The 15,156-nt window shown below is 33.5% G+C and overlaps 1 protein-coding gene and 1 pseudogene across 2 annotated transcripts; one reads left to right on the forward strand and one right to left on the reverse strand.

Annotated features, from left to right (window-relative positions):
• On the reverse strand, positions 760 to 3,940 carry LOC109351499 (F-box protein At2g16365-like). 2 transcript variants are annotated; one of them, XM_019592948.1, is made up of 4 exons: positions 3,324 to 3,940; positions 2,718 to 3,218; positions 2,467 to 2,492; positions 760 to 2,186 (listed from the first exon to the last, which is right to left on the reverse strand). In XM_019592948.1, the coding sequence occupies exons 1-4, from the start codon at positions 3,907 to 3,909 to the stop codon at positions 1,479 to 1,481; spliced, it is 1,821 nt and encodes a 606-aa protein (XP_019448493.1). In that variant the 5' UTR covers positions 3,910 to 3,940; the 3' UTR covers positions 760 to 1,478. The 2 variants fall into 2 exon arrangements, with proteins under 2 accessions (XP_019448493.1, XP_019448492.1); XM_019592947.1 differs by having other exon boundaries at positions 2,718 to 3,940.
• On the forward strand, positions 9,048 to 14,932 carry LOC109352820 (annotated as a pseudogene).

Genomic DNA, 15,156 nt, shown 5'->3' on the forward strand with positions numbered 1-15,156 from the left:
TTTGTCTCAACAAAATTGAAGGTCAAAATACATAAATACATTTAGCAGCCATTGAACAAAATAGAAGTGATGGGAATGCAAATAAACTAGCAGGTACATCAAGAGCAGAGGGTAATCATGTATGATGGGGGTTATAGTTTTGACATGTACAACTTCTGGCTTTAAGCCCAAGTTCTTGGTGAGGGCATGTTATGTGAGAGACATAGTCTTAGAGAGGTGCAACAGCAAAAGCTTATCCTCCCAAATGGTAAATGGTTTGAGACTCCACAGGGGAACATGGATTTGAATCCTGCTAGGCTAGTTATTTTAGAGACAGATTTTGATGAGTGTGGTGGACCATTGAAGTTAAGCTTTCCCTAAAGGCTACTGATGATGGTTCTTCTATGATTCATTGTCATCATTCTGCCTCCTATCTTTAGTTTTAGAATAAAAATATGGGGACAACAAAGGAAGAGATGCAATTCATATCCTGTACGAGAAGGATATTGATGCAAATGCCATTCTCATTTAGCACGTCATATTTTCTAGGAATATGAAAAGGGTGAATGACTTTTTCTATCCTGGACCAGATTCCTCAGATTGAGCAAACCTGTTCCCATCTTTTCTTTCCTTTACCTTTATTCCTACTTCTATGTTTTTTTCTTTGGGGATAGGTGTTTATTTGGATCGGCTTTTTCACTATAAACTCCTCTTTCCCTGCCAAAAAACCGCTACGCTTTTAAGTTTGAACATGAAGGGTCCATGGAAGCAACATATTACTGATATTGTCTCCAATCTTTATTGGTTTATACTTTCATTAAGAACTGATAAACTTGGTTTTAGACCTTGAGAAACACACATGTTTGAACTTTGAAGTTTCAATTAGGATAAAAGCTGGTTTTACTAGACTTCAAACTCTTTCCACAATCATAATCTTTTCATGTGAATGATTAACCTGAGAAAAATATGATTAGTCACTTTAACCTCGAAAAGTTGCAGAGCTTCACCACATTTGAGGAAGCTATTGCTCACGAATGAAAAACTCATCCCAAAAGTTCCTATTATATAGAAAACTCATTCAACATGATATTCTATCAAACCTTACGACTAAGAGACTAACACTCTTAATGTATGCATAGCTGGTTAATCTGACACTGGTGATGAGACAAGATACAAGCCCCCCACCTTGGATGAAAACGGGTTACTACATACATATACATACATAAAAAGCATGCTCCTATACCACACGTACTATCTTTAGATGCATGCACATCTTACTTTTTGTTTCAATTAATCCAAACCTGAGGAGAACAAGGTAGCATGATAAGCAACATGTTCAAGATGATAGTGGCATATAGGATGATCATTTCTCACTTTTCTGTATGACTTCTTCAAGTACAGAGTAAGCAGCCTTATCTCATGTAACCCTCTCAAAGTAACCCCATAGATCTCCCACCATAAACTTCACAAGAAATTTATATCACCGATGGCAAATAATTTCAAAATCCCTTCATATTCCAAACTACCACAGGTCCCTTTTTCATAAGCTCGGAGGGATTCAAACAGTTCATTGCCTTTCCCATCATTGCCATAGCAGCAATACTTGGAAACTGTTTCTTTTGGAACTCTTCTGGAGTGTTTGAAAACTTCGGTTCACGAAACTCTGTTAATGCATGCTTCTTTTGGGGAGATATATCATGATTATGACACCACCTCCTGATCCATGGATGTGAAAGCGTAATTTCTGCAGTTTTGTTCTCTTCAGTGGAAGAGGATTTGCCATTTGTTAATACTGTTGCACATAGGTCTGGCACCATCCGCTCTTCAGTATGACATGCCATTTTCGGTTCCAGTCTAGTTTTGCTACCTTTCATTTTGATGAAAGTATTGTTTACTTTTGCATGCAAAGAAGTTTCTCCGATTGTTGCACTCTTGGTACCATGAGCAGATCTTGGTGAGCATAACTTGAGTCGTTTTACCCATCTGCTGCTAGGATCTGGTCCCAAAGAACTATTTCCAGATTTTGACATTTCATTCTCATCTGCGTGAGAAAGGAGGTGCTCCACGTCGAGGCTGCGGGTTCTTGATGTGCTGTTCTCCCTGTCAGCCACTGGACTAGCCAGAGCTACCGGTCTACCTTTCTTTTTCTCTCCAACTGAAGTAATTGCAACTTGAGATGTGGGCGAGTTTTGGCTATCCTCGAAGCACTACAAAATTCAAATTTTGATCAACGTCACCCGGTTAACACCTCAAAGTTTAAAATAGTATCAGAATGAACCATACACAACAATATGATTGCTAACTAGCATAAGCAAAGGGTCATGTTAACCAGGGGTTTCTTAAGTAAGCAAGTAAAAATGTATCTTCCTTTTGATGTTATCTCGCTTTAGGTAAACCTTTGCCAACCATTTAAATGACTAACCAAAAAACTGGTGATAAAAAATAAAATGGCATGGTATCAAGAAGATGAAGCACCAGACAGATTACCTTATTTGTTCGCAGTGGAACAATACCTGCATCAAACAAGAGCGAGTTTCAGATATTCAGCTAGAAAACAACATCAAAACTATGAAACTTGCAGACAACAACAAAGATTAAAATTAAACTTGGTTGAAAATATGGAGAACAGGACATTATGCTGTTTAATACTAAAAACCAGAATATCTGGGAGGTTTTTATAATACAAGTCTTCAAGAATAGCATGAAATGGGATGTCCCATAAATGCGTGCGTACATACCAGAAAGATGATTCTCACGTAAAGCGTCAATGTCCATAGTATCAGTTTCAGCAGATGATTCATTCTTCTGGCTTGTTGGACTATTGAGATCTTGGACATTTTCCTCTCCTTCACTCTTCTTGGAGCTCCCTCGAGCTACCAGCTTCGCACCTTCAAAATCACGGTCACTAGTAGATGGAGAGGAATCAATCATCTCATTGAAAGAATTTCCCTTGAATTTGGTAGGTGATATTGACTCTCTAAAGATCTGACCTTGGTCGGATAAATTAACATCAGTCTTTTTTGACATCAGAAAATGGTGAGTTGTCTGGGACATTTTGGGATGATCTCTTGACGACTCTTCTATTGAATCTATACTGGTGTATATCTTCATTGTGTCCGCATTAGCAGTAGAATATCCATCACCACCGCCTTGAGTCCATCTTGGAAAGGAAAATCTTCGAGGATCAAACAGGTTACTCTTTTTTTTCCCACGGATGAAAAGGGAATAGGTATGGTATTTAGTATTTGTGAAATGCTCTTGAGATGCTAACTTGTAGCTTGATTGATATATTTCATGCTGCTCACATGTGGATGTTGGCACCAAGGTTTTTCCCTGGTCCTGTCCATTTGGAACTTTGCCAGAAGCTGATTTTACAAAGCTATTCCATACTGGTTTTGCAACAGCAAGGTTGTCCTGTTCAACACCGCACCGAGACTTCATCAACAAAGGTGCCGGTGAAATTCCTTTAGACAATAATTGATACTCTCTTCCTAAAGTTTCTTTTTGAGGAGCAGCATGTGCAGATGTTGATGGTAAGTGACTCCAAGTTCTATAACGAGAAACATTATCATCTCCACATCTGGATTCAGTTTCAAATTTCCGATCTTTCCCCTGGGAAGCACCACTCCATTTTGAATCTAAGCTTGCTTTCTTTGATTTTCCAGGGTCCACCTCATTGCTGAAGGTAACCCTTGTATCCCTATCTGCTTCTCTGGTTGCTCCAGCATGCACAGAACAATCTATAACAATCTCTGACCGACGATCACGACGCAAATCATGCTTAACCTCACAACGATTACGAGCTGAAGTTGTCGATGACTTATAATTTGTCTGTGTCCAATGAGACATCCACAGGGATTGGTAACCATGCATTACCTGAGCATCCACACCCTCACCCTCATGACATGCATGTGCAATATCATTAGGCATAATGACTAATTCCCTTTTTTCCACCACACAAACTTAGTTAAGTATCATAAGAGTTCAAAACCTGGATTTTTGAGATAAAAAAATTAGCATCCATCTTAAAAACCTAACATGCAGGTACAGAATAACGAATAAAAGCATATAATAAGTATCCAACACTTTCACATAAAGAAAGTTGAATCCTATTCCTACTTGATAGAGAAACCAGTGGCAAAACAACGAATATAGATCAGTAAATGTATGTTTTGGCATGAAAATTAAATAGAAAGAATTTCATTGTGAAATTCATCAAACAACAAAGTAAACAATAATAAAATTCATTTGAAGTTACCTTCAAGATTGAGAGAGAGTGAAATCGGTGAAAATGTGAAGCAGGGAAATAAAAGCAACTCAGAAGAAGTAGCAGTAGAAGAAGAAGAAGAAGAAATGAAGAGAGAAGAAAAGTGTGTTCCTGCATGAAATCAACGGTTCAAATTCCCGTGAAAGGTGGGTCCCACGCGCATGGAATAAATCTTGGGCGTTGATACTCTGGTAATGTAGTTAGCTTAGGAAAAAAGATCAGCTTAGTTTTGTTGGGTTCAAACTAGTGAGTCATCAACCACCACATAAATCGTGGTCGAGCCGGTGGGACCCACTCATCTGCACTTTTCTTAGTATTGGCTGGCTGGTCTTTTTTTGTTTTTTTGTGTAACAAAACTTTTGTAAAGACATATATACATGAAGACAACCAATAAAACATTATCAACATATTAAGAATTTAATTTCAGTTAAAAATTATTCATAAATGATAGTATTAAAAAACATAAATACACTTATCTCTATACATGACACCACAGATATGCTTCCGTGCAAGTTTTTTGTTTGTTTTTTTTCGTTCATCTTTCTCGTATGCTTCGAATTATGCGACGTGGCCACTGTAAAACCATATCTCATGAATAAAATCATTCAGATTTGGTTTGATTTTGTGCTTATTTCTTTATATTGCCTGATTTTTTTTCGTTTTTTTTTATTTTTGTTAAGGAAAAATATCTGCGAAAGAGGTCAATTACCAATAATATTCAACACGTGTTACATGTCCCAAGCAATTTTTTTGGAGATATTTGTTTTTGGTGAAAGCATTGAAAAAAACGGGTGAAAAGTAAGAAGCAATTTTTCACACGAGTATTGATAACTCGGGTGTTTGACGATGAATGGGATTACATGTTTTTATTCATGTCCTACTTAATGTATCAAACCAATAAAAAAGTTTCATTTATAAATAAATAATTTAAAAAAAATTAAAATTTTAATATTATTTTATTAACTTTAATGGGTCAACGATAGAGGATAGAAAAATAATAGAACAGTGCAGAAGCTGGACTGAAACATTTATGTAAGTTAATTGATTGCTTATAGTGCGTGTCAGTAACAGAATTTGCAAAATATAACCATTTAATACGTGTGGGAAATAGAACCATTTAATACGTGTGGGAGATAGAATCATTTTTATATAATTTCACTTACTCAGTTTTATTGAAATTATATAAATTATCATTCACCTTTTTACACATACATAAATTTTCTTAATTTTTTATATTTTTATTACACTGATCATCTTGTATAATAAATAATAAATAAGTGTAATATTTTAAACAAAAAATGTGATAAATGCAATTAAATTGAACAAAACATATTATATTGTGAGTAAAATCAAATAATATACATATGAATGTATCTTTATTATTTTTTGTTATAAAATGCATCAACTATTTTAAAGAAATATTGTTTAAATTGTTCTTGTACTATATTGTATCGAACCAAAAATAATAAAGAGTTATTGACTCATATATTATTTGAACTTTTCTTCACAATATATCATGTTTTGTTTAACTTAATTGCATTTACACATTTTTTGTTTAAGAAATTACGCTTATTTTTCATGTAGAGGTGATCAGTGTAATGAAATTATAAAAATTAAGGGTATGTGTATGTGTAGAAAAGTGAGCAATGATTTATGTAAATTCGTTAAAATTCATGAGATGTTAGTGTAATTTACTCTTTTTATTATAGTATGGTCGTAATATAGATCGACATTAAGAAAAAATTATATATATTACTTTTATATAATTGATAATAATTAAATAGGAAAAGTAAGTGATATATTAATATTATAAAAGTTATAAAACTGTAAGTGAATACTTTTCTCTTCTAGTATTAGTTATTAAGAATTAATGAAATATGTTAACAATGTAAAAGAACTTTTATATTGATATATGGAGCTCTTGTTAAATTATGTATATTGAGAGTGAATTGTTATATGACGAAGTTATGAAATTAGACATCAATCCCACTATATATATTTATTTATTGTCAATATATTATTTATATATAGTTATTTATTATTTATTTATTGTGATAGTATATTAAACTCGTATACAATTTTTTTCTTTAGTTTAAATTGTATCTCACATTTCTATGATATAACACATGTTTGTTAATGGATTAAATTTAAAGATAATGATAGTGTAAGTGTTTTTTACACTGCTTGTAAATCATTTATCAATTATATGTTACTTATTATATTATTGATTCTCAAATAAAAGTAATCCAAATCAATTGTGGATATGTTGAAGGTATACATTTTTTTGTTAAATTGGAAATTTATATTTTTTTTAAGCATGTGCATGCAATTGAAGACGATGAAGCTTACTACTAGTTTATTGATGGCGTTTTTGGTAGTTGGTGTAAACTTACACGGTAATTTGGATTTTTGATATTATCAAATAACCAAAAAAGAATTTTTAGTAATTTCAAACATTTTTTTATGTAAAAGGACTTAGTCAAATATAAAATATATTTGCTCATCTTGACTACTTATACTACTAACTTAGGTTTTGTTTATGTTTGAATCGAGTGTGCCACTACATATCACAAATGAACCAATTGTTAGGAAGTAAATATGTTGTTTTATAAAGTGTGTCATTTCATATGTCACTGTTTATGATTAGTTAAAAATATATATTTCAATTAAAATTTTAATAATTATTTATTTTTTTGACCAATCATAAACAAATGATATATGAAGTGATACAATATTTTGAGATAACATATATCCACCGAATAATGCTGATTGATCATCTCAATTGGGTCATGTCAGCCTGAGTAGTTGGTACCGAAACTTGTTTGGTGCCTCCAAGGCAAAACTTTTCGCCCCATAAATACACTACGATGTGCACATTGAACTTAGCCCAATTTAAAACTTTGACTTATTAATTGGAGTATCGGTTCTCTTTTAAACCATGAAATTGGTGTATTTGAACTTAACCAAACCATACAATGTAATTTAATTTGTTTTGCAATTTGGTTTGGTTATTTTTTTAGGGTTTGTTTAAGAGTGTAATTTTAAAGGGGGAAATAAATGACTTTAGAAAACCTTCTATTTTTAGGAGTTAAATGAATAAGAGAGGAAAGTTTTGGAGTGTTTTTCAAACCTTTTAAAACCCTCTACACATCTATTTTTATAGTTCCCTAATTTAGGAATCGTTAGAATCGAATCGAATCGAACCGCATATTAAATAAATAGATATTAGATAATAATGTTGCATTGTTATTTGATTTTTTAATCAATTTTGTGACTTAAACATCAATTTATGTGAGTTATATTATTATATACGTCACTAAATTATTATTATATTATATATTATTAAATTGTTATATATGTACTACTTTTCTGATAGAGAAAAAGATGTATACACTGATATTGTAATAGTTTTTTACATTGTCGCTCCATTATTTACATTAATTTTTAATTATGTTTGACTTTTCACAAAAAGTAATCCAAATGAAGGGTGAATGATACATTGATTATGCATAATTCTTTACGCTGTCAGTGCATCAATATTACACTCTTTCTGATATCTTGGTGATTAGGAAGATAACTTCTCACTTTTGTGTGAATGAGTATGTTAATATTATATAAGTTACTAATGGTGAATTTTAACTTTATATATGTTATTAAATGATATATATATGCTACTAAATTGTTATATATATTACTAATCTTAAACCTTATTGTTATATATATATATATATATATTACTTATATATATATATATTACTAATTGTGGTTTTACTACTACATATATACACATTCGATTTTCTTTATTTCTATATTTCATAATTGTTATATATATCACTAATAAATAATTATGATTTTCAATTGTTTTACTCATATATCTTTATTCTTAAAAACATTTTTTGTAATACATTTTGAACTTTCAATTGATGTATGGTTTCAATTAAGCTGAGTCAATATTTAGGGTCTGATAAGGGACAAATATAACTCGACCTCATATCATGATACTCATTCATCATATTTGTATGTGTATATTCAATTATGTAAAGAGTAATGATAAATCTTTGACCCAAAATATCATGATTATCTGACTTCTCATCATATATACATATTTTTGTATTACCAATGATATCCCCTCGTCTATTTTTTGGTAAGGAACTAATATATTTCAAATTGTATGACTATCCATCAAATAAGTATTGTTCACAAAAATCGAACTATTGACATTTTTGTATTTCTATACCTATAGGAAGACCTCACATCACTAAAGTCTAAACTAATTCCTTATTGGTAAATGATTGACAATATTCGAAGTAGCCTTTTAATCTAGTTCAAGTTTGAAAGATAACCTAATCAATATTTAAGATCGACAAAATGACAAATATTAGGTAATTCACGCTTACCCCTACATGACCGGTTGGACACTAGATTTGAAGAGGGTGTATTTAAAGCTCTCTACTTCAAGACTTCACACTACAAATAATCTAAAATAATATAGTGAATGTTGATTGATGAATGCTATAATTTCGTTAAATTTAATTTCCTCTAGTGGTTGACGCTGTGGTATTTGCCTGTTATAATATTTTCCCTACCGCTAGAATTCCATTCTCAGAAATCCACGATTTGAACTATATTTCAAGGTACCAATAATTGAGCAATCCAGTAATCAATCTGCAACAGTTAAGAATGACAATAATTGAGTCATCTTTTCCATGCTATCGTCTCACTGCATACGTTACTATTTTGCTTTCAGCATGATTTGATTAAACTTATTCGTGTTAAGAATTTGAAACATATTTTCGAAGATATGAAATTCAAAATTGACCGAGCCACGGAGGTACACATTTGTCGTCCTACAGTTTGTATAATTCTATGTGTCATGAGCCCATAGCATATAGAGTAACACAAACTGTGGAACAACAAATGTGCTCGTCATTCATGCACATTAGAATGTTGTTTTTTGGTATTACAAGGGTAACACCATTTATTTTTTTTCCTGTAAGAAACTAATTCATCTCGGTTGCTTCTCTTAACAAATATGCTATCAGAAATTGAACCGAGGGCAGTAAGGATTCAATACATACTTACACCACTAGACCCAATGTTTTCTGTTGGTATTCATTAAAGTGTAATAATGAGTTTTATATACAGTCATAACAGTGTATGAGTTTTATACACCAACAATGCACCATTAAACCATTGATATTTAATTATTATTGACATTTCAAAAATTGTATTCTAAATGAATAACAGATGATAGGATGCATGTATAAATCTTTACATTGTCAGTGTATAGTCATTACTATTATTGTCAGATATAAAAAATTAAACCTGTTACAGTATTCGTTTTGCTCTTTCCAAAACCAAAACCCTAAAACTTGAAAAAATGGGAAAAGCGAAGGGAAAGCATCGTTTGGACAAGTACTACCACTTAGCGAAAGAACACGGTTACAGATCCAGAGCTTCATGGAAACTTGTACAACTCAATTATTGATGCTTGGGCTCAGGAAGCTATGAGCCAGAATGCTCTTGTTATTGATGATTTGATGCGGTTAAATTGGCTACTCAGTTCTTAGCTCCCAAGGGCATTTTCGTCACTAAGGTATATGATTAGTTTAAATTGTGATTATGGTAATATAGTACTCTTCCTTAATTAATATATAGATTGTTGGTTAATGCTGGAAAATGCACTCCATATTGCTGCTACTGAAGTTTTGGGGCTTGTTTGTTTAAGCTTTAAAATGTGATTCTATAAAATTATGAATTGAAGTAATATTTTTGGATAGCTTTTATGTAATTTGAAGCTGTTTAGTAGTTGGCTATAATTAAAGGTATATTTTTTTGGGTATATTCTGGCTCTCTTTTGCTGTATTTTTTAGAACCTGAAATATAGTATCTCTTGAAAGCTTAATTTAAGCTTTTCCAGCTTCTGATTTTTACTACAAGCCCAACTAATGAAAAGTGTAAATGCTGGAGTTGTTTTTTATTTATAAAAAAGTCACTATTTTTTAGAGAAGATTAAACAATTTGCGTACATAGTATGACTGCTTCTGATTTGTATTTTGTACTGTGATAGGTTTTCAGGTCACAAGACTACAGTTCTGTAGTTTATTGTTTAAAGCAGGTAATAAATTCTTCTAATGCTATTTCTGTCTTTTATGTGGATTGTTTAAACTCACCTTGAATGTGTGAAAACTGCTGGAATTTGTGCACTGCAGCTGTTTGAGAAGGTTGAGGTGGATAAGCCAGCAGCTAGTCGTTCTGAATCTGCAGAAATATATGTTTTGGGCCTCAAGTACAAGGCCCCTGCAAAGATTGATCCGTGTCTTCTTGATTTTAAGCATCTCTTTCAGGGATCAGTGGAGCCCCAGTCAAACGTAATTACTAATTTGTTTTTTGGGATTTTGTGTTGGGGATACCTTTTTTTACCGGATTATATTTATGTCTTTCTTATCCTGTGTATTTATCTTTTAATATGATAATGTGAATCATTGACACAGGTTGTGGATGTGCTTAGAGATAATAAACAGAAAAGACATCGTGATGGGTAACTACTGCTTATCCATATGATTTGGTTTTACTTGTAATTTGTATTGGTACTCTTTCAAGGGAGCTCATCATCATTTTAAGATGAAGGGTCCTAATTTTATGCCTTGTGAGTGGGATAATCTGCCAGATTCATCATCATTAACCATGCATTACAAACTAAATTTGAATATTGTCAATGAATCCTTAGAAAGGGAGATCGTTATTGCATGGAAAGTTATGAGGAATAAGGAAATATATACAAATTAAACTATTTGCTTACCCGTTTTGTTATGGTGTTATGCTTCCAATATGTGTTATTCATTGTTGTGAACTATTTCATGTCAGCTATGAAGATGGAAACACAACTTTGAGGAAAATGTCTTCAGCTGCGAGTTTCATTTGGTCTGATTCTCCTCTGGAGATCCTTGGCTCAGTCACCTCCATAACCTTTACTGATCCAGCTGATTTACAAATCGAGGATCACACGTTAACAACTGAAGAGGTATTTTTCTGTATATTATTTGATCCTGCATTTTGACATAATCCCTGGACATTTGAACAATGATCAACAATGCTAATTAAAATGCTTTGAATGTCTCTGTATGGCAGGTAAAATCTCTCTGTCATGATTTGAGGGTTTTGGGGAAGCAGGACTTCAAGCATCTTCTAAAGTGTGTGCCTTGAATTTCACTCCATGTGATTTTGGCATTTTTCAAATGCTCAACAACAAACATCTTTATCTTCTTTTATGTTGTGAGATTGATTTTGTTACTATCGCTTCGATGTAGGTGGCGGATTAACATTAGAAAAGCTCTTTCCCCTACTCAAAAGCCTGATTCTACTACTAAAGCTGTGGCGGAAGATGAGCCTAAGGTGGATGACGATGATAGAATACTCAATGAAATGGAGGAGCTGACAAATGCAATGGACCGCAATAAGAAGCGTGCAAAAAAGCTTATTCTAAAAAGAAGAGCTAAGGTTTTTTGCTACACTGTTACTGAATAATTTGCGAATTGGGATTTGATGCATACTTGAATAAGTTTTCAATTCTATGCAACACCATTAATATATATTTTCTGGCTATATGATTTGTAAATTACACATGACGTTTGGTTCAATAAATGTTTCAAGGGCATGTCTACTTGTCTATGATTGAAAACATATTTAGTTAATCCTCTATGTAGCATGACATTCTAAGTATGGTTCTGTTTTTGTTCCTTTTGTAGTGGATGGGATCCAGCTGATTTATTTGTGTAATCATTTGAATTTTATAGGACAAGGCTCGAAAAGCAACCGGGATGCAAATGGATGCAGTAGAAGATGGTTATGTTGATCATGAGTTGTTTTCTCTTTCTGCTATCAAGGTATGCTTTTGTCATTTTGCCTTCTTTTGGTTTACAAAGTGATATAACCTATTCCTGATGAATGGCAGTTTTTCTTTTGTCATTGGGAGGTTTAGTATATAACCTTATGGACTATTCAAATCTGGTAACACTCTCTTAGCAAGTACATTATTAATTTTGTCAATGCTAAATTGAACAAGCAAGTGAACATGATTTTAGGAGTAAGTTAAATATTACTTTTCATCCTAGCAGACTCATCCTTAAGAAAATATGAAAGAGGATATATCTCTTTAAGATTTTGATAAGTAAAGAAATTTCAATAGAAGATTATAGTATAAGAAAAGAGGATAAGTCGTCCTCACAAATAACAACAACAAAGATAACTAAATATGAAAGATGATATATCTCTTAACTTTTAGATTGAGTATTATCTTTCATAAAGTTACACTTACACATGTTGTGACTTGTCTAATTATGATTTTTCATGTTTTGCACATCAATAGTGGATCATCTTTTAGGCATGAAAAACTTTTTGACTAGGCATTAATTTTGTTTCTTGTCTGATATGGGTTTCAGGGTAAGAAGGACCTTGCAGCTGTTGATACAGTTGAATATGAAGGTGATGAGGGGGAAGCAGTTGACAGTGATAATGAAGATATCCATGAAGGACCAGAGCATTCATGCAGTGACTTGGAGGATTCTGATGAAGAACGTAAAAGGTGATTGGAAGGTTTTTAAGTATAGTTGTCGATGCTTTAAAGATTTGATCACTTGAACTCTTGCTTATAAGTGGTATCGATTTCCATGTCCCGACTAACATACCCTGATATCAGATATGATGAACAAATGGATGAGTTTCTTGAGGGAGCTTATGAGCGGTTTGTGGTAAAAAAGGAAGGAACTGCAAAGCAGCGGAAGCGTATTAAGAAGTCATACGATGCAAAGAACCAACTTTTGGAGGTACATAGACTTGTTTGAAAAATAATAATTGTGGGTAAACCTTACACCTTTAATTGTGGTTTCACTTCCTGCGTATTTCTTCCATTTTAGATTGGGTGATGTTCTTTTCTCCATGTAATGGTTGATCCAAGGCTATTTTGCTATCACTTTTCATGTCTCGTGCCCCTTTTTATACTTACGACTCTATTATCCCTTTTGGTACATTTGGATGGAGAAGGAAGAGGAGGGAAGGTTTTGGGGAAAACCTTCACCCTGTTTGGGAGCTTATATAAACAGAGATGAAGAAAATGAGGGATTTTGATGTGATTCATGAAAACACTCCTTTTTTCACTTTTATGAACATTTCAGAGCTCCCCCACCCATTTTGTAGGATTAAGTTTTTAAAATCCAAGGAATAAATATTGTTTATTCCCAATTCTCTTTCCCTTTTACAATTAGATTAGTTTCAATTCCTTTCCTTTTCCACCTGACATCCAAATATACCCTCAGTGTCCAATACTTTCTAGTGTATACCTCTTCAGCATTGGTATTTTTGTAGCATTTACAAGTGCAATTAGTTATTTAGAACCATGAAAGGATTAAAGGGCTACTTAGTGCATGAGGCTCCCAAATAGTGGGGTTGAGGAGTGTAGATGTATGCAGTCTTACGAAAGGATGCATCTTCTTTTTCTCGTGTGCAAAAAGTGCATTTTTACAGGTAGATGATGGTCTTTGTGGCTGTTGTGCAGGATGGTGAGGATGACGGTATTGTTCAGCCCAAATATGATTCAGATGAAGATCAGGCTGATCAAGAAGCAAATCCTTTGGTGGTGCCACTTAATGATGGGACAGAGCCCAGCCAAGAGGAGATCACAAATAGGTGGTTTAGTCAGGATGTCTTTGCTGAAGCTGTAGAAGAAGGAGATTTTGAGAAAAACGAGAGTGAAGATGAAATGGATATAGATGGGCTCAAGGATAAAAAGTCTACAATAACAACCAAGGAGAAGAAATCCATTCTGAAAAAAGCCAAAGAAAATAAGGCAGAAGCTCCTGCAGCTGCATTGATAGACAAAGCATCTGAGGCAAATGGCGATTTTGAGATAGTTCCTGCGCCTGTTACTGATTCTAGTGATGATTCATCCTCGGATGAATCGGAAGATGATACTTAAACCAAAGCTGAGATATTGGCTTGTGCTAGGAAGATGCTGAGGAAAAAACAACGGGAACTGGTACTAGATGATTCATATAACAAGTATATGTTTGATGACGAGGGTTTGCCCAAGTGGTTTTTGGATGAGGAGAAGAGACACCGTATACCAGTAAAGCCAGTGACCAAAGAGGAAATTGCTGCAATGAGAGCACAATTTAAAGAAATTGATGCTCGACCTGCAAAGAAGGTGGCAGAGGCGAAAGCAAGAAAGAAACGTGTCGCAATGAGGAAGCTTGAGAAGGTACGTAACAAGGCCAATGCTATATCTGATCAGACAGATATCTGATCGTTCGAAGAGTAAGCAAATCGAAAAACTGTATAGAAAGGCCACCACTCCACAGAGACCTAAAAAGGAATTTGTGGTAGGAAAGAAAGGTGTCCAAGTTAAGACTGGGAAGGAAAAAGTCCTCGTGGATCGCAGAATGAAGAAGGATGCTAGGACAAAAGGAATGGGTAGAGGAGGAAAATGGGGTTCCAAGACTAAGGGCAAGGGCAGGGGGAAGGCTCCTAAGGGCAAAACACCTTCAAAGGGATCAGCAGCTAGGAAGGGTGGAAGAAAGGGGAATAATAAATGAAGATAGGGTACTATCCAAGTTCTTAGTCCATGGTTTTTTTATTTGCCTGGCCAATTTTGTTTGCTTATTTTTATCTTTAATTATATTTATTGCTTTTCTAATCGGCTATGTAACAGAAATATAAAGGAAGTAAAAGCAAAACTGTCAAGGAATTTGTAGTTAAATATTGTTTTTTTCCTCACTCATTTATAAAGTGGTGTCATTAGTTTAGATAAATAACTTTTAATGGAATTTGTAGATTTAATATTCGTACTGTTGTCGCTACTGAGGTGAATGGAATTAAAAGATTGTGTAAATTACAGCTTTTCCTTATCGTATTTT

This window comes from Lupinus angustifolius, chromosome LG07, assembly GCF_001865875.1.
Source record: "Lupinus angustifolius cultivar Tanjil chromosome LG07, LupAngTanjil_v1.0, whole genome shotgun sequence".
Classification (NCBI taxonomy): domain Eukaryota; kingdom Viridiplantae; phylum Streptophyta; class Magnoliopsida; order Fabales; family Fabaceae; genus Lupinus; species Lupinus angustifolius.